Source organism: Lemur catta, chromosome 1 (assembly GCF_020740605.2).
Source record: "Lemur catta isolate mLemCat1 chromosome 1, mLemCat1.pri, whole genome shotgun sequence".
Taxonomy (NCBI): domain Eukaryota; kingdom Metazoa; phylum Chordata; class Mammalia; order Primates; family Lemuridae; genus Lemur; species Lemur catta.
In genome coordinates this window covers 248,546,092-248,570,671 of record NC_059128.1, presented here as the reverse complement: position 1 = coordinate 248,570,671, position 24,580 = coordinate 248,546,092, and the positions used below count along the sequence as shown (strand labels likewise).

Genomic DNA, 24,580 nt, shown 5'->3' with positions numbered 1-24,580 from the left:
GTTTTGAGATACATATATATAGTGAAATGGTTACTATAGTCAAGCAAACTAACTGGGAATTATATATATTTAGCATTTGGTAAATAAAATAAGATGTCAAGTTCAGTAGAGAAGTCTATTATTTAAAGAAGCACAATGGTAAATCTTTCTGTGAAGTTCTCTGCCTTCCAGACCAGATTGCTCACGTTCTCTTTTGACTGAAAGGTCCCCCACAGGGACCACTGTGACTGTAATGAGGGAAGTCCTCTCTGCCAGGAGGGGCTGGCTGTGGGACGACCAGAAGACTAGTCCTGGGGCAGATGCCAGCAGTGGGAGTTAACAGCTGTGCCTAAGGCTGCAGCAAGGGGAATTTTAATCATGACTCAGTAATAGTCACGGCACACCTTTGGACCCAGACAGGGGGACGGAGGGACATCGAATTCGAAATTGTTTTTTGTTTGGCCCTGTTACCCACATCATTCTTGTTTCTGTTTTCCAAAGTGATGTTCTCTGGATTCTCCTTGCAGTCCCTCTTCATTAATATTATACTGTTGATGGATGATAGCTACTTGCTGAAATGAAATTCTGGAATGTCACTCTGTCTTTTGCAAATCTGAAAAAAAGTGATTTTGCCCACCAAAAGTAACCATTACTTTGCTGGAAGAGAAATTATTTTGAAGAACTGCTAGCAATTTATATATGAATGAGGAAAGATTTTATAGCTAGACAAGGTGGTGGAAATGTAGACGGAAAGGTTTGTAGAATGCAGATGCTTAATAGTCCGCAATAAGATTGGCAAATGCTTGATTCCACAACAACTCCTCCCTCTTTCACCCCCAACCCATAGAAAACACCAGTAATCAATCTTCCCATTCTTTCCCACTGAGCTCAAAGGAGGTCACACATTCTTGAACACATTTTGTGAGGCACCATTCCTAATCAATTGGCATTAGAAAGAGAGGTGCCTGCTATGGTTTGTAATTTTGATATATTTATATATAGTGCCTCTGGTATTAGGAGATCAGTAGTAATGCAGCAAATCGTCCATGGTGATTATAGTGATTATATGTAAGATTTGATTTAATAATTTGAAACCTGTATTTCTAATATCATAATTGTGATATATAGAGATAGACCTTTTTTAAATGTCATTATGTTTAACAAATGTTTATGCATGAATATATATTTGTTTATATTCTTCTATTTGGAGTGTAGTGAGAAAATTATGTTGGTTATTTAAATATGTTAAATTAAAAGTCCCATTTAATATAAATAATGCATTTCATCATGTAATTATGTAGTTTAGAGTTTGGAGTGATTTTAGAGATTACCGATTCCTCCCAGAAAGTAATGAAAGAATTTCTTACACAGTATTTCTTAAAGATAGTCACTGTATCAGTTAAGGTTATCCAGAGAAATGGAAGTGAAACTGATTTTAATGATTCATAGGTCATTCATACCTATTGAGGGAGCAGTTTTAATAGAATGGCTAAAAATGTAATACATTGTTAAAAAAAAACCCTCTAAATTCTGGTTGTAACTTAGTTTCTAAGCAAAATTTCTGATAGTATTTTAATTGTGACATTGGGTTCCAATTTTTTGACTGATTCTGTCTTACTTCCCTTCCTAGTTAGCACTCTTCCAGAGATTTTCTTACCTCTTGGGCATTTACCATAGAATAGTTTCAAGAAATAGTTACAGGACAAATGAAGTATAGTGAAACACTGTAGCTTCATTTTTTCCATTGACAGAAGTATCTTCCAAAGCCCCAAGGTTTTGGAAATGACTTTGCTCCAGTGATTTTAGTGATAATGGCTACTATGTTTGCTTATTTTAGCTACATCCATAAAATTAATGGAGTTAGTTTCTTATTTTTTACTAGAGTCATCAATCTGTCAAGCCTATGTCATAGGTAGTCCTTCAGATAGAACAATACCATTTGGTATTCCATGTACTCATGTCTTTTTTCTGGAACATGTGTATGGTCTAATTCAGTGGTCCCCAATCTTTTTGGCACCAGGGACACGTTTCACAGGAAACAATTTTTCCACAGACCGGGGGTGGGGGCATTGGTTTTGGGATGATTCAAGCGCATTACATTTATTGTGCAGTCAAACCTCTCTGCTAATGATAATCTGTATTTGCAGCCCTCCCCAGCGCTAGGATCACCGCCTCAGCTCCACCTCAGATCATCAGCCACTAGATTCTCACAAGGAGCGCACAACCTAGATCCCTCACATGTACAGTTTATGGTAGGATTCGTGCTCCTATGAGAATCTAATGCCACCGCCGATCTGACAGAGCTTATGCAGTCACGGGAGCGATGGGGAATAGCTATAACTACACATGAAGCTTTACTTGCTCATCTGCTGTGCGGCCTAGTTCCTAACAGGCCATGGGCCAGTACCGGTCCACTGCCCAAGGGATGGGAACCACAGATCTAATTCATGTCTTGAGTTATAGTTGCTTTCTCCTTAGAGTATTTCTTTGAAAAAAGTCATAATCAATTTTAAATATTTAGCATTTGGTTTGAAAATTTATATTTGTTCATTTATTATTTTCACGTGCAGAATCATCATAACCTCTTAAATCTAGAAGAGATTTTGGAGACTATTAACCTGCATCATTTGCCATATGAGGAATGAGAATCTCAGAAAAACTAGGGGACTAAGGTAAAAGTTACATGGCATGTTAAGATATCATACATGAATCGATGTTATACAACTTCAAAGATAAAACATAATATAATGATTAAAAACTTACTTGCCTATTTCAGTCATTCTAAACGTATCGGATTTCCATTATGGACATCAAACCATATTATGAACTGATGAGGAAACATCATCAGGAGATAACATTGTTCTTCTCGCTAGGAGGTAAATACTTGGGGAAAATCTTTGCTGTGCCATCTATAGAATCTAATATAGACAGTTGTCAGTGTTGGAAGAAGGAAGAATGATTAAATGATTTTAGTCAACAAAATTTTTCTTTATTACCTGTTAAAATTAGTAACAGATAAGCCATCAAGGGACATTACAGATTAATATTTTTAAACAAAGCAATCAAATCCTTTATCAAGTGCTGGACCAACATAATTTTATTGTCAAAAAAGCTGGAGAAGAGGATTAGGAAATTTAGCAAGATTTTTTCCCCCTATTTCCCTTCATTTCGGAAATCTCTTTAATTCTCACTCAATACTAGAAAAAGAGGGTTATGCACAAAGGCACTTTGAAGTGAGTGCATATGAAAACAGTAGATCTTAGCTATTCAATCTAATGGCATGAAGTTAAAAAAAACTATATACAATGTATGCTTAACTCAGGCTAGCATCTCAGGCTATTGAAGATCAGATAAATTTTGGGGAGGGGTATTATGGTAAATAAAGGAAATTACTGAGAATAGAGGAAGAGAAATATAGTATAGTTTCCCTTTAAATAATGTATTTGAATTTAAAAATTACTTTGGTTAGGTGCAAGATTAAAGGCAGATGTGGACCATTAGAAAAGAAACCAAGTAAACTGTGCTAACTTTATATTAAGCAATCATGATTAAGGGATACTAGTACAATTTTAGACTAAAATTAATTTTCAGGAGACTATTTAAATTAGTTCCATTTAGTATTGAATAAATGCTTGGGTGCACTACCAATAGGACCTGAAAATCATGTTCCTACATAGTAGTAAACAATTCTGAATCTGGCCACAGTGTGGAGATGTTGCCACACAGATTCACCTTGGAATGCCAAAGGAATGCTGAGTTCTCATACTGGAACATGGATTTCCACTGCCTGCCCTGATTTTCTTTTCTATTTTACAATATCTTACCATAAGCTAGAGCTTCCATTTTCTAGTATAATTTCATAAATGTGTGTGGCACACTTTCTTTTCTTGGTAGGGAACATTAGAATTTGTATGCATCTGGTACTCCTAAATGCTCACATGTAACATGATACTTTTAACTATTTAATCCTCCATACTACAACCAGGAATCCATGTAATGCTAAATAACCCAATTTCAATATGTAGTGCTCTTGAAAGATCCATTAGAGCATATAAAACATAGCAAATACTACCACAGTTCATGAGTTTCTTCCAAGAATGAAAAGACACTCGTGAATTCATGTGCAAATCTAGCTGTTCATTCATTACACAAATGTGAAGTGCCTACTCTTGTGTCATGCACTCTTTCCGGATATGCAGAGAGAAGCAAAATAGACTTGATATTTGCCTAGTGGAAAAGAGTGACATTAAAAAGATATAATTACAAATACATAATTACTATGTGAGATAAACGTAATGAAGAAACAGTGAAATGGTATAAACTTATTGACAGGGGAAGAGAGGAGGGAGGGAGGTGATAAGAAGTTAACCAGGTAAAGAGGGTACCCAGGCAAAGGCAACAGCATTTGAGAAGGTCCTGAGGGGGAAAGAAGTTTGACAAGGTCAAGAAACTGAAGCAATGTTACCTAGTTCACAGGGCTTGAGAAGGGTGGGGTGAATGGAAGATGACTCGCCCAGTTAGCAGGGACCAGAACATTCAGGCCCCTGAGGGAAATGACAAGGATTATAGATTTTATTCCAAGTTATGTGGGAAGCCATTGGAAGGTTGATGAGAGGAGAGCAAGATTAGATTTTTGCTTCCTGCTATATTCTATGTAAATTTCACCCTGAGCATTAAAAACCGTAAAAACTGTTTTTTATTAGCTTTATTTTTTCTTTGGTTTTATATTTCTTTCCCAGGAAAACCCTTGGAGATGGGATGCTTGAAGTTTAAGGCATAGAGCTTTTTGGTTAAACATGCACACACACACATCTCTGAAAATGTTTAATTCTGATTATAATATTCTACTTTTATATTACAACATCACTTTCCAATCAGCAATGAGTTTGTGTAATTTCATAGTTGAAAGGAATTTATTTACCTTTATTTAGAAAAAATAATGGATTATTAACTATTAAACTATATTTTACCAATATTCATGAGCTTTATTATTTGGGGGGGGAAGCAAAAAAAAAAAATCCCAGACATTGTGTTCTATATGTAATTGGAAGGAATGTAGTTACTCTAAGCAAAACCCAGTGTCTTTGGGCACAGTCAGGAAGCCTAAGTCCTTCCCTCTCAAATGCATTTGCTATCTCACTCTCTGCAGACTATTTACCATCCTTATGCACTCTCTGAGAATTCTAGCACTTTCCTTACCACACAGTGTGTCCTTGGGGGTGATTGTTATGTGCTGAAGTGACTGGGGTGCATCAAAATTGGCTACATGTGTTTTAATGAGTTAAATACTATCCACATTTATCAGCTGCAGAGCTTCAATATAAAGGGAAATGAAAGGGAATGATGGAGAGTGGATATTAATTATAGGGATGCAATGAAGATATATAGTTCTCTCAAACTGACTCCACTTGCAATCTACTGTCAGGATAAAAAGTAGAAAATTTATGGAAATAGATGTATGAGAAATTTGTTTAAAAAACAAACAGGTTGGGAAAGATTAATTTGCTTAATGTTTTAAAAAAATACTTCTTAAAGAAATTAAATCTGAGGTAAAGATTTTTTGTATTTACACACATATTTAACATTTTTGATGCACATCTTTCCTTAGTGTAGATTCAGATTTTCATTTGATACTATTTTTCTCCCACCTGTAGAATTTCCTTTATCATTTTTTTTTATATACTCCATGTCTGCTCGACTTTTGTTTGAAATGTTCTTCATTTCACTTTCAGTTTTCAAAGCTATTTGCTGGGACAGAATTCTAGGTTGATTTTTTTTTTCTTTCAGCACTTTAAAGATGTGGCTCCATTCTCTTATTTCTGACAGTGAGAAGTCTGAAGTCATTCTTATCTTTGCCCTCTAACATAATATATTTCCCCCACCTCTGGCTGCTTTTAAGATTTTCTCTTTATCTCTTGTTTTCAGCAATGTAATTTGTGATGTTCTCAGTGCAATTTTCTTTTTTTCTTTTTTAAAATTTTATTCGGTATTTGTTAAGCTTCTTGAATCTCTGGGTTCACAGTTTTTATCAAATTTGGGAAAATTTCTATTCTTTAAATATTATTTCCATTCCACACCTCCTCTTCACCCTTTATTTTTTCTGAGACTTCAATAACACATAGGTTAGGCTGCTTGGTGTTGTTCCACAGGACTCTCTTCATTTTTTTCCCCCCAGTTTAATCTGCTGACAACCCTGCCCAGTGAAATTTTCATTACAGATACTATATTTTTCACTTCCATAAGTTCCATTTGATTATTTTTATCTTTTATTCCTTTCCTCATTAGAGTTTTCTTTTAAATTAAGAGCATATTTACAATAGTTATTATAGTTGTTTTAAAGTTTTTGTTTAGTAATTTCATCATCTCTGTCATTTCTTGGTCTGTTCATATTGATTAGTATTTTTTTCTGGGTTAAGGTTTATATATTCTTGATTCCTGACATTTTTAATAGTTTTTTTTATTGAAAGCTAGACATTGTAAATTTCTTATTGTTGAGTGCTGGATTTTGTTGTCTTCCTCAAATAAGTTCTGTACTTTGTTCTGGCAGGCAGTTACATTACTTACAAATATGGTCAGTCTTGATTTTAAGCCAAATTTTGATTTTAAGCCAAATTTTGATGGGTAAATGTAGTCATTCTCTAGGACTGGTTCAGCCCCAGTATAGAGAACAGCCCCAATATAAAGAATTTTCTGGGGACTCTACAGAATGCTCCGCGTATCAGTCTGCTCAGGCTGCCCTGAAAATACCACAGACTAGGTGGCTTAAACAACAGAGATTGATTTCCTTACAGTTCTGGAGTCTGGAAGTCCAAGATCTAGGTGCTGCTAGCATTGGTTTCTGGTGAGGCCTTTCTTCCTGGCTTGCAGACTCCTTCTCACTATGTTCTCACATGGCCTTCTCTCTGTGCGTTCTCAGAGAGAAACATGAACAGACAGACAGACAAACTCTTGTGAAGTCTCTCTCATGTCTTTTCTTTTTCTTATAAGGAAACAAGTCCTGTAGGATTATGAATCATCACAAATAGAAACAGGATATTTCATTACCTACAATCTTTCAAAAGTTCTAGAGTTTTTTTTTATTTGTTTGTTTTCGTGTAGCAGTCAGATTCTTTTATGGTCCCCCTCCCTGTCCATTCTGTCTAATCAATTTTATCTCCCAAACCTATCCAGCTGCTGTTCTATTAATGCCACAGGACTATTGTGAGAATCAAACAATAAAATAAGGCTAAGTTCTCTACTAATGTTAATATATTCTTCCTCTGTCATTCAAGACTCAGCTTAAAAGCTTCTTCCACTGTGAAGCCTTCTCTGTTGTCTATAATGTCTCTTCTGAACATCACAGTACTTGTAACTATGTCTCTTAAACAATATTAAGCAAGTGAATGATCTATTCCATGGGTTGGCAAACTATGGTTTATAGGCCAAATTTCACCAGCTGTCAGTTTTTGTAAATAAAGTTTTATTGGAACACATCAATGCTCATTTGTTTACTTACTGTCTGTGACTGCTTCTGCACTTCAACAGTGGAGTTGTGTAACTGGACAGAGACCATATGGTCTGAAAAGACTAAAATATTCACCATATCACTCTTTGCAGAGAAAGTTTTGCCAACCCTTGAATCAGGTAAAAATGTTTTTAGTGAAGAGTATACTATAGACAATCATGCATTTTGTTTTTAATATTTATGGAATCTTTGAATTCTTCATCCTACAATGCCTGGTTTCTCAACCTCCATGATACTGATGGGTGAAAAATTCTTTGTTGTGGAATACACAAATTCTGAATTCACCTTTAAGTTAACCAAAACTTTTGAGATTCCAATAATTTGAGGCAGAATTATGAATATATCTACCATGATTATTTCAGGCTGAACTGAAAATATTTATACCTACCTTATTGGACTTTCTGGTTTATTTTTTGGTCATTTATGAGAAGTGAACATGACTTCACTAGGAAGTTTATATAAAAGCTTTGCTGGTAAGACACATCAGTCATTAGGAGGTTGCTTTTAAAGACAGATGAGTCACACAATATTCTTTACTACGTTTTCCTGCTGGAAGGGGATGTGTAATGTATGTTACCACTTCTGTCATTAAGGGTATGGATCTTGCTTAGCATGACATTTTGTGGGATCCTAGTTGTGTGGTATTTATGGGCATCTAACTGGATGAATAACATCTGATAAGTTCAAAGCACACACATTAATGGTAGTATGGACATCGTCTTTCTGAATAAACTACAAAAACAAATCCAAATTCTATGGTAATGCTTCCATCTGTCCTGTGATGTTCATTATTGTAGAATATCGTACAGTGGTGGTGTCACAAATGTTATGTCTCTGGAGCATCATGTAACCTTGGGAGCAGGAATATCTGAAGAACCAAAGGAGAATAAAGGCTATAATTAAAAATAAGCCCCAAGAAATAGTTTCCATGTGGTTGTGCGAAGCCCTTGAACACAGCTGGAAAATTTCAGGCTGAAATATGTTGGAACAATAGTTTACAGAGGAAAGTAGCTGGGTTTGTGGTTACACTTGGAAGTGAAATTTCCTTGCTTGGTCATAATAGCAAACTAGCTATAAAGTTTGGAAGAATATTCCCTCAAGAGGGTTTTTACTCCCTGAACTACAAAGAGAAACATAACAGATAATTTCTTAAATGAGAGTATGGGCTTGTACTCACATTAGGAATAGTTGTAGTATATGCAAATAAAAATAAGTTTCAAGGTGTAAAGAAAAAATATAGACTTATTTAACAATACAGGTTGAAGAATCCAAAATGCAGGAGAGGAGATTAGGATGGAGTATAAAGTTGTAAAATAAGGTTACATTTTAAATCTTGTGGTACAAATCTTTCCTGTTAGTATTTGAATAAACATCTCAATATATCCAAGATCAACTTCTCATCGCCTTCCAGATTTGACTTATTCTTCTGTATTTTTATTATCATTGTTACAGGTTTCCTCTTCCTTCAAGTCACCTTATCTTGAAACTTAGGTGTTTTTTTATTTCTCCCTCTATTCACTTTCCATATTAGATCAATTGTTAATTTCTTTCAATTCCATTGCTAATGAGTCATTCACATCCATGTTTATTTAATAAATTGTTTTAGCATGTTGGGTTTATTGAAAATAGTCTTAAGAGAAATACTAGGCAAGCAGAGAAATACTATGAAGCTATAAAATCTTCAGGTGTGGATAATCCCTTGGAAATGGGAGCCGGGGGTTGTAGGGTGGTTCATTTGTGGTTGATGAAATTTTAAGAAATCAATGCCTTGAAAAGTTAGAGTGGAATCCAGGGGTAAAGAGAGAAAAGCTAAAAACAGATGTGTGGCAGGCATATGTGGGTAATCATGAATAATATTTTGGATGATAGCGGTGTATTTTAGAACAAGAATGTATACTGCTGCTGACAAGCAGTATTATCAAACTATAAAAAGTGATTCCAAATATTCGTCTGGGGTGGAAATGAATCTCCCTTTTAGGAGAGTAGTTTCAATCAATTTTTCTTCAACCTTCAAACATATTATCAGTATATTGTTTCATTATTAGAATATAATGTTGGAATTTTGTTCAAGGTTTTTTTCAAATAATGATAAATGTTTATCATTATCAAAAAGAAAGTTTAAAAGACTAAGGCAATCTATAGTTGTCTTAATGTGCATGCTGGGCCAGTGGATTGGATATCAACACGTGATAAATTTAAATACTTTGTTGAGACCTAAGTCACAACTGGAAGTTCAGTGATTTGATGGATGCTAGAATTGTTCCCTGTTGTGTTAGTTTTACGTTGCTGTATAACAAATCACTACAAATTTAGCAGCTTAAAACAAAACCCATTTTTTAATTTTAATTTTTTTTTTGAGACAGGGTCTTGCTTTGTTGCCCAGGCTTGATTGCAGTGGCATCATCATAGCTCACTGCAACCTCAAATTCCTGGGCTCAAGAAATCTTCCTGCCACAGCCTCCCAAGTAGCTGGGATTACAGGCACATGCCACTGTGCCCGGCTAATTTTTCTATTTTTTGTAGAGATGGGATCTCGCTCTTGCTCAGGCTGGTTTCGAACTCCAGGGCTCAAGTGATCCTCCCACCTTAGCCTCCCAAAGTGCTTAGATTATAGGGGTGAGCCACTGCATCCAGCCAACAAAACCCATTTTTTTTTTTTTGTCTTAGTTCTGTAAGTCATAAATACATGAATGGCATGGCTGTATTCTCTGCTCCCTGTTTCACATAGTGGAATGAAAGGTATCAGCTAGCTCTGCTGTCATCAGGAGAACACACAGGCATCTCCCCATATTTTCTGTAATTGCCAGAATTTAATTCCTTGCAGTTGTCAGAGAGAGGTACCCATTTCCTTGGGGGCCATCAGTGGGTGACTGTTCTTATCTCCTGAGGGCAATCTGCATTCTTCCTAAGTGGCTTGCTCCATTCTCAAACTAGCTGTGGTGTATCATCAAGTCCTCTTTCTTCAGACCTGTTTGACTTCCCCTTTGGCCATCAGCTGGAGAAAGCTCTCTGCCTTTAAGGGCTCACATGATCATATCAGTCCCAACTGGGTAATCGCTTTATCTTAAGGTCGATAATCACAGGAATGACATTATGTTCACAGGCTACAGGAGTTGGGGGAGCCATTCTGGGGGGGGTATTTTGGAAATATTGTCTACCACACTTGTGTGTTGTCAACACTTGAACGTGATTGTGAGTCACAACATGACCCAGTAAGAAAGACAGCCAGAATGGAATTGTTCTTCCTGTTGGGACTGTAAGTACAATCTCATTTCATTTTAAGTTGATTTAAATAAAAAACAAATTGCAGCAAAAAAAGCCAAAATAAACTCTATTTTGAAAAGCAGAATGCCCTTTTTAAGTGAAAGTTGATAATGCAGGAATTAATAATTTTCAAAGAATTGAAAAATGACTATTAATCTTTTTTGGTAAATTTGAAGACAATGAAGTTACCATTTTATACAACTATTTTCACGATGCCGATAAATTGCATACATGTTGGACAAAGGACTGTGGTGAGATAAAATAATTTATCATTCTTAGATATTTTCAAGGAGAAGCATAAGAATGAAATCTTGGATTGCCATGACTTTTCATGGTTTAAGAAAACAGAAAATTAGAAAATATTGCTTTCTTGAGAAAACATTTCCTAATGAAATTTCTAGGTCTTTTCTGAGATTTCCTCAGCAAGATTTATATATGGCTGTACTCATCACCTGAATAGTATTAATGAAAAAATTAAAAAAATAAAAATAAAGATTTATGTATACCACCCTTGCCTCCCCTTCCACCCAACACTCACATCATGTTCTTAAATATGTAAGAACTCTTAAAAACTATCATAAGAAGAAATTTTTGCAAAAAATATTTGAGCAAATTATGGTTAATTATATGTACCATTATAATTTAACAAAATCCCATATAAAACACATTCAAATGCACACACGTAATGATTTGATCCCATGAATATGTTCTTTGGGAATTTAATGGATGTTCCATTCTGAGAGAGAACATGAAATTAAATTTACTAAAAGAAAGGGAGTAAATCTGTTTCTGGATTTAACTGTAAACGTGATTTGTTTTTTTTCCGCTTAGCAATGGATAAATAATTGATTTTAAAAATTTACAGATATTTAGCTGAAACTGAGTGAATTCCCATCTCTTATTTCTCATAAGAAATTTGTTAGTAAGAGAAAAAGTAAAAATTTATTAAAAAGGAAAGCTGGGAAATTATGAATTATTGGATGAGCCTGATAAACCTGTGTCACCTGTGATTCTAATGTAAAACAAACTAATTTTAATTAGATTCAGTTTATTATTTTTAAGGAATATTATATAAGCACTGATACTTTTTGTTTTATAATATCTACTACTATTATTATTATGGTTCCTACAAATTCAGTCTGATTATCATTTATGGTTCTTTTCCTATAATATTAAAAACAAAGCCAAATTATATTATAAATTCATGACATTAATTATGCCAGGAGGAAAAAACCTTTTTTCCTTTTTTCCTCTTTTTATTCTTAAAAAGATGTTTTTTTTTAAATTCATAGGTCAAATATTATACCATAAATATACTCTTATTCATGAGAAATTCCATTCAATTATCTCATTTAAAAATGCTTATAGGAATCAAATTTAATGATTTATTAGCATGTATAATTTAATTCTAATTTAGAATAAACTATAAATACAGAAAAACTCATTAATCAGAATGTCATTAATTCAAAATGTGTAAATATTCAACTTGGACTAACTAAAGTTAATCTTTTTATGACCTATTAAGAAATAATTGACATTTAATTTTTTTACACAGAATAGGAATTGAGGCAAGGGAAATGTTTAGTCTGATATAAAAAGAATAATTTTTCCTTAGTTCTTTCATGTACTACTATTTTATCTTTTAAAACATATCTAGCTAGTATGTTTATGAGATATAGAACATCACATAGAAATATATTACCTTTCTCTAAAGCAACATTAAACTTTCATAATTCATTCATTACTTAAATCAATAAACACTTATTCAGCACTTACTATGTTCCAGGTACTGTGTAGGAAGTAATAATAATTTAATAGAAATGCCAATGGAAACTATTTTGTGATAAGGAGACTGAAACATAAGATATTAAATAACTTTCCAAGGTCACAAGTACTTCTAGATCCAGAATATATACTGGATAGTCTGACTCTAGAGGCAAAAATTCTCACCATCATACTAGCAACAGTGAGAGAAAAAAAATAGTATCCCTGCCCTCATTAAATGTACATTCTACTCAATGGAGACAGCATAAAAGAAAGAAACAAACATATGTATAATTACAACTAGCAATATATTTTAAGAAGAAAAATGACAATTTTCTATGAGAAATAATTGTGGGGAGACATTTAGGTAGAGAGATAAGTCTGGATTTCTCTGAGACTATGATATTTCAGCTGAGACTTTAAGTAGGTTGAGTGAGAGTAAGCCAGACGAAAATGGGAGGAAGGGAGGCAGATTTTCCATCTGGACACATGAATATGGAGGAAGATCCTAAGGTGGAAAGAGGATGGTATGTTGAAGAACCAAAGTAAGTCGGCAAAGAGAACGGCATGGAATTGGGTGAGATAGGACTTTGTAAGATTTAAGTTTTATTTTAAGATCATTGGAAAATAACCCAAGGGTTTTCATCCTAAATAATTTTTCAGGGTGTAATTTTAAGAACAGATTAGAAGGGGATAGGGGAAGAAAATTTAGGGTGCTACTGTGGAGATCAGGTACAAGAGAGTTTTGGCTTTGACTAGATTAGTAGCAGTAGAACTAAAGATAAAGATTGAATTTGAGTTCTAGTTAAAACACAAGTAACAATGGATGTTGGTGTTGCGGAGGAAGTGGGGGATGGTGGTGGTGACGAGGAAGAGGGACATGGGTGGAAGAAAGGGAGAAAGTCAAAAAGACTAAGAAGAAACAGCCAGACAGGCAGGGAGAGAACTGGAGAGTATGCTGTCAAAAAGCCTAAGGGGAGAGTGTTTAAAAAAAGTGTTCAGTGGTTTCAGAAACTCCTTAGGGATCAAGAAAAAGGATACTGAACATTTTCCATTATATTTGCTAACATGAAGGTCATTAATGGCTTTTGCAAGAAGAGTTTTAATGGAACGATGAGAGCTAAAGTCAGATTAAAAGCAGTTAAGGAGTGGGTGGAGACAGCCTGAATAAGCAATTCTTTTGAGAAGGTTGACTGTCAAGGGCAGTAACTAGGAAAGAATATACGGTTAAGGACTTGCTGGGTTTAAAGGTAGATTAAGGGACCCTTCTCCCATTGACAAGTGGTTTTTAGTTATCGCCTCCTTGATTTGAACTGGCCTTAGTGACTTACTGACCAATAGAATGTGGCAAAAGTGAAGCTCATGGACTTCCGTGAGGGCAAGTCATTAAAAGTCTTACAGCTTCTGCTTGGGCTTCTTGGAATATTTGCTCTTGAAGCCATGAACTACCATGTAAAAAGTCTGAAAACTGAGATCATGTTCGAAGGAAACCAAGTTGGCCCCATGGAGAGGCTACATAAAGAAAGAGATGCCTGGACAGCGCCATCTGTTCCAGCCATCCCAGTGCAGGCAATGGGCTTTGAGTGAAGAAACCATCACAAGCATTGCAGCCTCAGCAGATGGGATGCAAAGAATCAAGAAACCCAGCTGACCACCCAAAATGAGGCTGAGACTTATGGCCCCAGTTGGGCTGTTCCAACCATCTTGAACCTGCTGGAGCCTCAGTTATTCTGGAGCAGAGAAAAACCATTACCACTGTGCTCTGCTTGAATTCCTGATTTGTGATATAATGGACATGATAAAATAGTGTTGGTTTATGTCATTAAGTGTTGAAGAAATTTTTTCCACAATAATAGATAACTGGAATGACCTTATGCATAGTAGCTATTCAATAAATACTTAATTTAACAGTATGCTTCACAAAAATGCAATTTATCTGATTTATTTAAAATTTTCCAGATGGACATGCTTAAATTAGACATTTATTATATGCAAAATAAAAATTTCTTAATATATAATTCAGGATTCCAATACTTTGGTCATTTGCCCTACTAGTCAGAATTAGTAAAAACTTTCATATTCACAAATTATTTACACTCAAATTATTTAAAGTGTATGTATATTTAAAGCAACTTTTTTTTGATCACCCTCAATGTGAAAAACATTCTGTATTGACTTGATATACACTTCCTTTGTTCCAGGCATTATTTTAAAGGCTTCATGTGTATCAGATCATGTAACCTAAGAACAACCATGTCAAGTAGGCCTGATATTTATCTTCATTTTGCAGAAGAATAAACTGAAGCACTATGAAGCTAAATAATATTGTCAAGGTTGTACAGCTAATAGTTGATCAAACAGGAATTTGAATTCAGGTGCTTGGGCTCCAGAGCTTCTTGTCCTGTTAGGTGACAGTCCTGGAACCTTCCGTCCTCGATGCATACACGTTGATTGGGTCCCTTCAGCATCTGGTTGCAAAATAGTATGTTGATTGGAGTCCTTGACTAGCAAGATGGGAGGAAAGTAAAGGACAGCTTTGGAACTGGGGATAGTTTCCAGGCTAGGTATTACAGTGAAAGCATGTGCAAGCCTAAGGGAAAGGAGGTAGTTGCTCAGAGGGATGAACACAAAGAAACTTCCCCTTTCATGTCTCAGCCCAGGTCTGACCCTCACTCCCTCCAGTGCTCAAATGATTGATATACTGAGCCTGAGTCAGTTCTAGGATGTGTTTAAGATGTCATATCTGCTCCAATATAAAATCTCTGATTCCCATTTTACTTAGAGCTTCATATACATTTTGGCTATGCTACGTGATGTCTGAATGTTAGGTTACACATGCAAATACAATTAAGTTTAAGCTTTGCAGTCTCACATATACACAATTGAATATTCACAGCCAACTTTATGGTGAATACAACCTCTCCTCCCAAAGTAGGCATGATCACTGAAATATAGGTGCTATACTTTTCTTCAGGAAGGTCTTGGCAGCTCTGGAATATTCTTTAACAACATTGTCCCACATCAACCTTCAAGGAAATGACACTGGACTGCTACCAAAGCTTTGTTATGTGTTACCCAGAAATATGACTCTCAGTGGTGAATTCTTGTAACTTTCTCTAAATAGATTATTCCCTTTAGGAGATCCTTTATGTGTTAGAAGTTACTATTGATTGAGTTGGCAGGATATAATTCTATAGCAGGAAAAGCAACTTGGTAAATTTTTTTAATGTAACGTTGACTTTATCCCAGTGAAAGTGATACTACATAAAATTAAAATATCTTAAAAATGGGATTTTATACAGAATACAGTGTCTGTTCTTCTACACATTTGTTAAACAATGTTTCAGATTAAGCAGATGTAATTTCTAGAATAACATTTGTGATCAACAACATCCTTACCTCTTAAGCATATCTTCAGTATAACTCCCCCTTGGAATGGAGACGAAGGTATCACTGTAAATGTGTATGTGGGCAAATGTGAATTTATCATATGAAGGAAGCAGGACAATGAAAGGAAAGATGAGACCATCCAAGACAAGCATGTAGGTGTGTATGCTGCAGGGGTCAGAGGAGAGGTGCAACAGGGAGATCAGCAAGTGGTAAAAGGAAAAGCCAGGTGGGATGATGGTGGTTAGGTGACCAGATAGTTTCTGGAGACTTTTGTAAGTGAGGCTCACAGAAATGTTTATTGATGGGTACTTGAATTTTTCTCCCACTCTCTTTTCATACCAAACAAAGATTAACATTTTTCCTTCTTATAAGAAGGCTTTAGTTTCCAGACAGTGATAATTTTCACAGCATGAAAAAACCTACCATGGAGTCTTCTGACTAACCTCAGCTCCTTAAATATTATAAGAGTCTACTCTCTGGTATTATCAGCTTCTAGATACTTTTGCTATAGTTATTATGTTTCAGACATCATTTTCTTATTTTTAGGAGAAAGTGGCCTCTAGGTTTCAACCATTCATTTTTTGGCTCTTGATATCCCAAACCATTAAAACAGAAGGCGCAGGGTGGCACCCGCTGCCGGTCGTCTACCCATGTTCATCCTCAGGCTTCTTCCAGAGGAAAGAGCCCTGAATGGCCTTGCGGGCCCTGCGCTCCTGAAAGAGAGCTCCTTTGCAGCCCTAGGGGATAAATCGTGATGAATCTAAGCCAGTTACGGTGATAAACTCCACCCAGTTATTGGTTTAGGCATGTGCATGTCATGTACTTCTGGCCAGTGAGCTATAAGGGAAGATCATCTGGGGCTGTGTCAGCTCTTAATTTATTGCCTCTCAGCTCTGAACGCACCCTTCGTTCGATATGTGCCCTGTGATCGATAACGGAATTCCTTTAACCGTTTCCCCTCGAAAGTGACTATGCTAAACCTTTTCAGTAGAGGGCGCCGGAGAGATATCGCAGGAGGAAAAGGCCCCGCGCAGTCGCAGCCTGAGCTGAGCGAGGATCAGTCGTGTGCTCGTGGGGGACCCAGGGTGGACACTGCCTGAGCCACAGGCCCAGAGCGCGATCTCTCTGTGACCTTGTAGCCTTGGCCTCGTAGCCTTGGCCTGGCGATGCCCTGGCTGGCCTGAATGCAGCTGCCTGTGACCCAAGGAGTCAGTTGTCTGTGGAATTCTTTCTGTGGGAAAAACAAAGGCGTTAAAATAATTCACCCCATCCCACCCCACTCATTCACCATCTTAAGCCCCGCACTCCCGTTGGCCCCCTTCCCTGGGGCTGTGGGGGGGATCCGCACAGAGGGTAGCGCTCCCTCTGCACAGCCCCGTCCTCCCCACCGGCCCGCAAGCCCTCAAGGCCTCTGCCCGGCACCAGGGGGCGCTGCGGGGCCGGGAAAGGGGCCGCCTGCTGCCAGCCCGGGGCCGAGCCACGTGGTTTCCAGCAAGTCCTGGACTCCTGAGTTTTCCCATCTTATAGTGACTTTTACTATGGTTAATAACACTTATTTTAAACTTCCCATGTTTCCGTGTGGTTCCTATCTCCTGATTAGATCCGGACTGCTGCAGGGGTTTCTGGGAAAGCATCTCGTTGGTAGTAATAAGCAAGGAACGAGTGGATGCTGCTCTTTGTTGCCCCCGAATGTCCATGCGGTACACGTGGCCCTTGGACCTTCCGCAGTCATTTTGGGTCCATGGCAAAAGACATGGCAGGAGCCCGGGTTTTTGATGATATCCTCACGCTCTTGGTTTGATGCATGCTGAAGTGGTCTTACGACAGACTTCTGATGTGAGGTGGGGAAAAAGTACATTTGTATTTAAGCTACTTTTGGTTGGCTTTGGACTTACTTGCAGCACAGAGCACCCTGTATAATATTCCCTTTTTTAAAGTCATTGTTACTCTATTTTTTTTTTAAAGCAGTCACATTGTATCTTGGCAAGACTAAGTGATGGCATCCATTGTCACTCTTTTGAGTCGTGATAGGTTGTATCACCTACCTTGCTTAACAAATTCACCGTTGTAACCCACACGATCCTTATTTCCTTTCACTGTCAGAGTCAAGTGCCTCATATCATAAAGTTACAATGGCATTTTTCTAATTTTTTCAGTTTAGTATTCCTTTCTGATTATGTTGAATTTCTACTAGTTTTTTTTATTTCAGCTTATTATGGGGGTACAAAAGTTCAGGTTATATATATTGCCCGTGCCCTCCCATCCCCTTGAGTCTGAGCTTCAAGCATGTCCATTCCCCAGACAGTGCTCATCGCACTCATCACGTAGGTATGCACCCATCGCCTCCGCCCACCCCTCTACTAGTTTTTAATGACAAAAAAAAAAAAAAGCCATTGACATGAAAACCCTGTGGGCTACTTTTTTGGAGGATAAAATACCTCTTAAATGTCAGTTCTTCATCAGAAATCTAGTGTGGTCTTTCTCCTGGAAAATAGACACTTCAGCCAATTTCTACCCACACAGTTGGGCATGATGCTTCGATAAAAGTCTGTATTTAGAATTAATACTATACACATACAAGAAAACAAAAGAAATACAGCACTCCAAAGTCCATTGTCTCATACCATCTGTGTTCCATAACAAGTACTTCTAATTTTCAACCTTGATTAAAAGAAAATCTTCCCACAGTGGAGTGAGCCACAGAGGAGAAACCTGCCACATGGCTTTTACAGGTATGGTCTGCTCATCATATTGTCAGGACATGGCCACTGTGCTCCTTGTTTGCAACGTGCGGTTACTGTAGTTTCCTTTGCTTACTGTGACTTCACTGTGATTTCCTCCAGAAACGCTTCTAGCACTCCAAGTGTTACCAGCCCCTCCCTGTTGGAGCTGACAATTGCAATTCTTTCTGTGGAAAAAACAAAGGAGTTAAAATAATTCACCCCATCCCATCCCACTCAATCTACCTCCTTAAGCCCCCTCCCCTGCTTAGGATAACACCTTTGGTTATTGATCTACTATCAATGCCAGAATCTTGTCTGTGGATTTTTTCTCTTTTTCACAGAGTGGCTCACTCTGCTCTCCTTCAAAAATGCCGCTTCTAAAAAACAATAAAAAAAGAAAAAAAAGGAAAAACGAATTAAGAAAAGGAAAAAAAAGTAAAGAAGAAAAAAAAATCCTGCTGATTTTATTCTGGGCTTTAAGGGAACAGGTGTCCCTGGATCTTTTCCTAGACAGACCTGGTGGCCTTCACAGACATACCTCCACGCTGCGTACATATTCTAGTGCATAATGACGTGCATACTTTCTATGGAGCTACCTAGGGAATTTGGGTACTACTTAAGTTCTTTACTGCCTTAATCACAGGAAAGGAAGGTTCAGACTCTTTTAATGTAGAAAATTAGCTGTTTGGTGTTTGCTTTAAAAGAAATAGGATTCAGAAGTTAGGTAAGCTTTGAAAGGCAGGAGAAAGAGAAAAAAATAGAGCTTCTTTTTTTTTTTTTTTTGACCCCTCCTTCAGTGGCCCTCTCCTGCAATGCTTTAGGTCACCTATTTGTCTAAGAAAATGAACGTAAGACCCTGGGTATCTAGTGGGATGTGAGAGAAAGAAGCCCCTTAACATGGAGTTGTGAATCCCAGAAACCAAAACCCTTCAAGAAGCCGCCTTTCAGGTGAATGGTGTCTTTTACATTTGCATTCCCAACACTGCAGTGCAAAATTGTCACAACTGATGACCTTCTGATCAGAAAAGTCTTGATATTTGATTTTTAAAAATCAGAAAAATAAAGGTCAATGAATGTATTTCTTTGAAAGTCATAGGAGTCTTCAAAGATGAAACACTAAACTGAAGAGCTGAGTGTGAGAAGCTATTGATTTTACAACTGGGGCAGGGAACCTGACAATTAAAAATTAAGAGTGTAGCTTCTTTTTGTGAATTGATTGAAAGGCCTGTCTACATTCTTGCCAAGTCCTTGCTTATGTTACCTTTGTTGCTTTCTTCTTTGGAGAGAAATGAAGAACTTCTAAAAGCAATATTGAAGATCAGTCTTTGTTGTGCTAACTTGTCCTGCCTCCCTTCCTTCCATCCAGAACTGAATGGGGATGAGTTGAATGGCAGCTGCTATTGCCTGATATCAGGACACTTTACAAACAGTCCTGACTTCCCACACCTTAGCAGGGCCAATCTTTCTCCTGGAGACAAACCTCTAATCTTAAAACCATTAAGGTCAAGATAGGACAAGAGGCTTCCTCACCTTTGCCTTCCTTTTGTACTAAAGACAACATAACTTTATCCTAATTGTGCTTCAGGTTCTTGATAAAGTATTAATTCATGTTAATGTCTTAAAATTTTACATAGCATTTCCATACTATTTTTTATGTCTAAGAATTTAACCTAAAAATTATGGGTACATATAAAAATTTAGATAAATTTTAAAAGTCAATATATATTATATGCATATGGAATATAAGTAACATATATATAGTATTTATATGTATAGCAGTCCTTATGTTGCTTTTCAAAAATATTTAATAACATAAAAATATTTAAGTGGCAAATCAAGTTCAAAAAATGAGAATACTATATCTACATCATCCTTACATCATTTATGTCAATATGTACCATGTCTATGTCTATATTTGTACCTGCTACATACATCATTTATTAGCTTTATCACCCACTCTATCCCTCTTTTCTACTCTCCACCATCTCTTCCATCACTCTTCTGTCTTCTTCTCTTCTACTCACTAAAATTTTAAGAATCATGATACTTGGGAGTTTAGATTAAGGCTGGTTTATACTTTCTCCTTTCTGTTTGCCTGTATTTTGTAATTTTTTTAGAATAGTTGCATGCAATTTGGCTTGCTCTACGACTCCTACATGACTTCCTGTAATGACTCATGATTAGAACTTCAGAAGCCTCAAAAATATTCTTAGCTCTAAAAATTACCAATAAAAGGGCCATTCTGCCTGACTTATTAGTGGTTTCATACAGTTTGACTGGCCCTCACTTTACACAGACTCCAAGAGCTGGGAAAACCTTAGAGGTTATCCAAACCAGTCTCTCCTCTTAAGGGGAGTAAACTGAAACCCAGAGAGGCTGACACTAAATCAAGGCAACATACAAAGTCACAAAGTTGGTGGTGAATCTGAGATTCTCACTATACAATGACATTTATGACTACAATATAAACTTGCTTGAAATGCCATTGTTTCATTTCAGCAGCTGTTGGAAAACATACATACCTAATACATACTTGCTTAATAGTGACAACAGGGTTGGCTTCTATAAATCAGAATATTTAAAGAGGAAGAAAAAGTCATAATTCCAAAATAAGTATGACACCTCCGTAATATGCTGAAATAAAAAAAATTTCAGCATCACTTCATAACAGAAACTTTTTGAAAACAAGAAAAAAAGAATATAATACAATTTATGTCATGAAAGATGCCATTATGTCCTTCAGCAAAAGAGCAAGTCCCAGAGTTGTTAATTCCTAGCTTACAAGGTTAGTTTTAAATGCATTTTCTCATAAATGATTGTTCAATTGATGAAAGAATGAAAGAAGTTGGATGTGACCACTGTGGAAGGTATGTTATATTGTAAATGGAACATAGAGTCTAACTACAAGGAATTTTTTGAGCAAATTCTGTAAAATAAGAAGCTGTTAATCGAAGCCATATCATCAAGGAAATATTCAGAAAAGAAGTATGTAATTTAGACACTGGTCATTATTTTAGATAAACCATAAATTTTAAGAGTAAGAATGTTCTGTAAAAAAAAACAAAAAAACCTGAAATAAGTATAACAAACTTAGGCATGCTGTGCTCAAAATATTTTCAAATTGTGAGTTTCATGTTTTTTCATTTTGAAAGGCAAATTCATCAAAAAGAGAATTTTCATGACAAGTCATGCTCAAATTTTACCCTTTAAGAATGGAATGTCAATATATCAAGAGATTCTTCTCAGCAATTGTTATATTTTATTTTATTTATTTTTTTGAAACAGAGTCTCACTCTGTTGCCCAGACTAGAGTGCTATGGCGTCAGCCTAGCTCACAGCAACCTCAAACTCCTGGGCTCAAGCCACTCTCCTGCCTCAGCCTCCCAAGTAGCTGGGACCACAGATGTGTACCATCACACTTGGCTACTTTTTCTATTTTTAGTAGAGAAGGGGTCTCACTCTTGCTCAGGCTGCTCTTTTTTTTTTTTTTTGGAGACAGAGTCTCGCTTTGTCGCCCGGGCTGGAGTGAGTGGGCTGGAGTGAGTGCCGTGGCGTCAGCCTAGCTCACAGCAACCTCAAACTCCTGGGCTTAAGCGATCCTCCTGCCTCAGCCTCCCGAGTAGCTGGGACTACAGGCCTGCGCCACCATGCCCAGCTAATTTTTTCCTATATAGATTTTTAGCTGTCCAAATCATTTCTTTCTATTTTTGGTAGAGACGGGGTCTCACTCTTGCTCAGGCTGGTCTCGAACTCCTGACCTCGAGCGATCCACCCGCCTCGGCCTCCCAGAGTGCTAGGATTACAGGAGTGAGCCACCGCGCCCGGCCAGGCTGCTCTTGAACTCCTAAGCTCAAGCAATTCTCCTGCCTCAGCCTCCCAGAGAGCTAGGATTACATGCGTGAGCCAGCAATTGCTATATTTTAGATCAAAATTTATCATAAAAATCAAATACAAGGTTGAAATAATTCTTATGCATATTACACAGCTGTATGGGTGAAAATAATTGTTGTGGTTGAAATGTAGTAGTAGCTTTATGTTGTTTTTAAAAGGGAACCTCTGTGCAGCCCCTCTCCTACCACTCAATACAAAGATTGACACTCTGGACCAGACCATGCTCTGTAAAATTGCACTAGAAAAATTTGCAAAGCCCTTCATTTGAGCTCCTTATTCCCTGCTTCCTTGTTATTTGATCTGGTTCAGTCTGGCATGTTGTTTGTATTTGTACAGTGTTATATGACATCTGCTGTTCCCCAGAACCCACCATGATCTGTGGCACTTCGCAGCTGACTGCCATCCTATTTATATTAATTGAATGCAGTGTATTCTGCATACACTGCTGATTACCCTCATTTATTTCAGTGCCTAAAGACCCAGTATTTCTCTACATGCCCTTAGAACATTGTTCTACTCATTTGGCTCCAATTAGCTTCAGCTAACGAAAATACATTACAACAAACCTCTGGTTAGCCATTGCTGTTTCTAATGACATTATTTGTGAGATTTTAGCCCTTGAAAGTAACGACATTGGGAATTAAGTTATAGTATCTTCTGTGGGGCTGAGAAATATTAATTGCAGGCATCTGGGTTCACTTCCTTAAAGAAGATTTGTGATTTCTATTTAACTAATAAATGTTGACATAATTGAAGGGCTATAAACTCCATATGTTGGACTTCCTGAGGAATTTCTGATCATATCCTTGTTCAGCTGAGTAAGAAAATGTTTTGACATTACTATTATATTGTGGTTTATTGGCATCTAATATTTTGTAATTACACTGAATTGTTAAAACACTCATTCAAGAGTTCCTCTAGGAATTTATTAAAAGATACATATTTATCCCCAAACCATAAAAAAGTATCATTAGTTTAGTGAACAGTTATGCATTTTTAACTTATTACTCTTCTCAATGAACTGATTTTTCCATTCTAGTGTCCTGTTTTAGCTCCAGAGAATGGGCTCAGAAGTCTAGCTTATACATACTTTAAAGATAATAGTCTTTGCAGTGATGTTTTTGAATAATGATGATAACTTCAAAGGATCTTTTTAGATGTAATCTAGACACTTGAAAAAAATGAAGAATGGACCATAATAGATTCTATAACAAATTAAATTATCTTACTCCTTATTAATAAGAAAGTTATAACCAAGAAGGTCAGCAATTTCCCTGTATTTTAGATTAGGTGTTTGCATATTGTACAACTGTCCTTCATGGTATAAAATCTGGATTTTGATCTGTTTTGAAATATAATCAATTATCATAGATTAGTTTGAAGAAGTTTCATTGCTAAATTATAACCCCAAGCAAAAAGTCTTTCTACTTATCACTGCTTTGAAAGTTTTAGTTTTTAAATGCTGTTCTCATTGCATTTTATGTTTTTTTCCCCCTTCCATCCCAAACTTGAAAAGACAAGGCCAATCATAGTCAAATACCGTAAAAGCTGTGCTCCCATGGTTTTTATGTAAAGTTAATAAAATAAATAAGAGGCAGCTGTTCATTTCAGGAAATCACTCCATTGAGGGGTTCTGGGAATACTATAACCACCAGTGTGAAGCTGGAGTCACCAGAAACCCTCAGTGGAATTGCAGCTCAATAAATCAAAATTTACTCCTTTTTACCTTTACAATATAACTCTGAATTCTATGTCATGCCTATGCTTTACAACATTCCCACTGCTATCTTTTTAATTATCATGGAGCTTCTTGCTTCCTGTTCCAACAGGTTGGATATTTTGGGAGAACTTTTGTTGAATGCTTGGTTGCGTGGGTCTCAAATATTTTGGGCCTAGGGACCATGGCATGGTAATAAATCCTTCTCACTTGCCACAACCAAATAAGAAAGAAAGAAAGAATAAATATGAAAAACTATGAAGCATTTTGATAACACTTCGTGGAGGTATATAATACATATATCCATGCCAGATTGTAATATCATACATGATAGTGCTAGGAACTGGC

General features: G+C 36.7%; 1 protein-coding gene across 2 annotated transcripts in view; it reads left to right on the top strand.

The window, feature by feature from the left end:
* The window catches only part of C1H3orf38 (chromosome 1 C3orf38 homolog), a 31,607-nt gene extending 28,570 nt beyond the window's left edge, over nucleotides 1–3,037 (top strand). The window contains exons 4-5 of one of the 2 annotated variants that reach the window (XM_045540443.1): nucleotides 2,550–2,651; nucleotides 2,756–3,037. In XM_045540443.1, the coding sequence (XP_045396399.1) occupies nucleotides 2,550–2,624 (75 nt within the window). In that variant the 3' untranslated portion in view covers nucleotides 2,625–2,651; nucleotides 2,756–3,037. The other variant, XM_045540441.1, reaches the window with a different exon arrangement.
* Nucleotides 3,038–24,580: the final 21,543 nt, after the last annotated feature.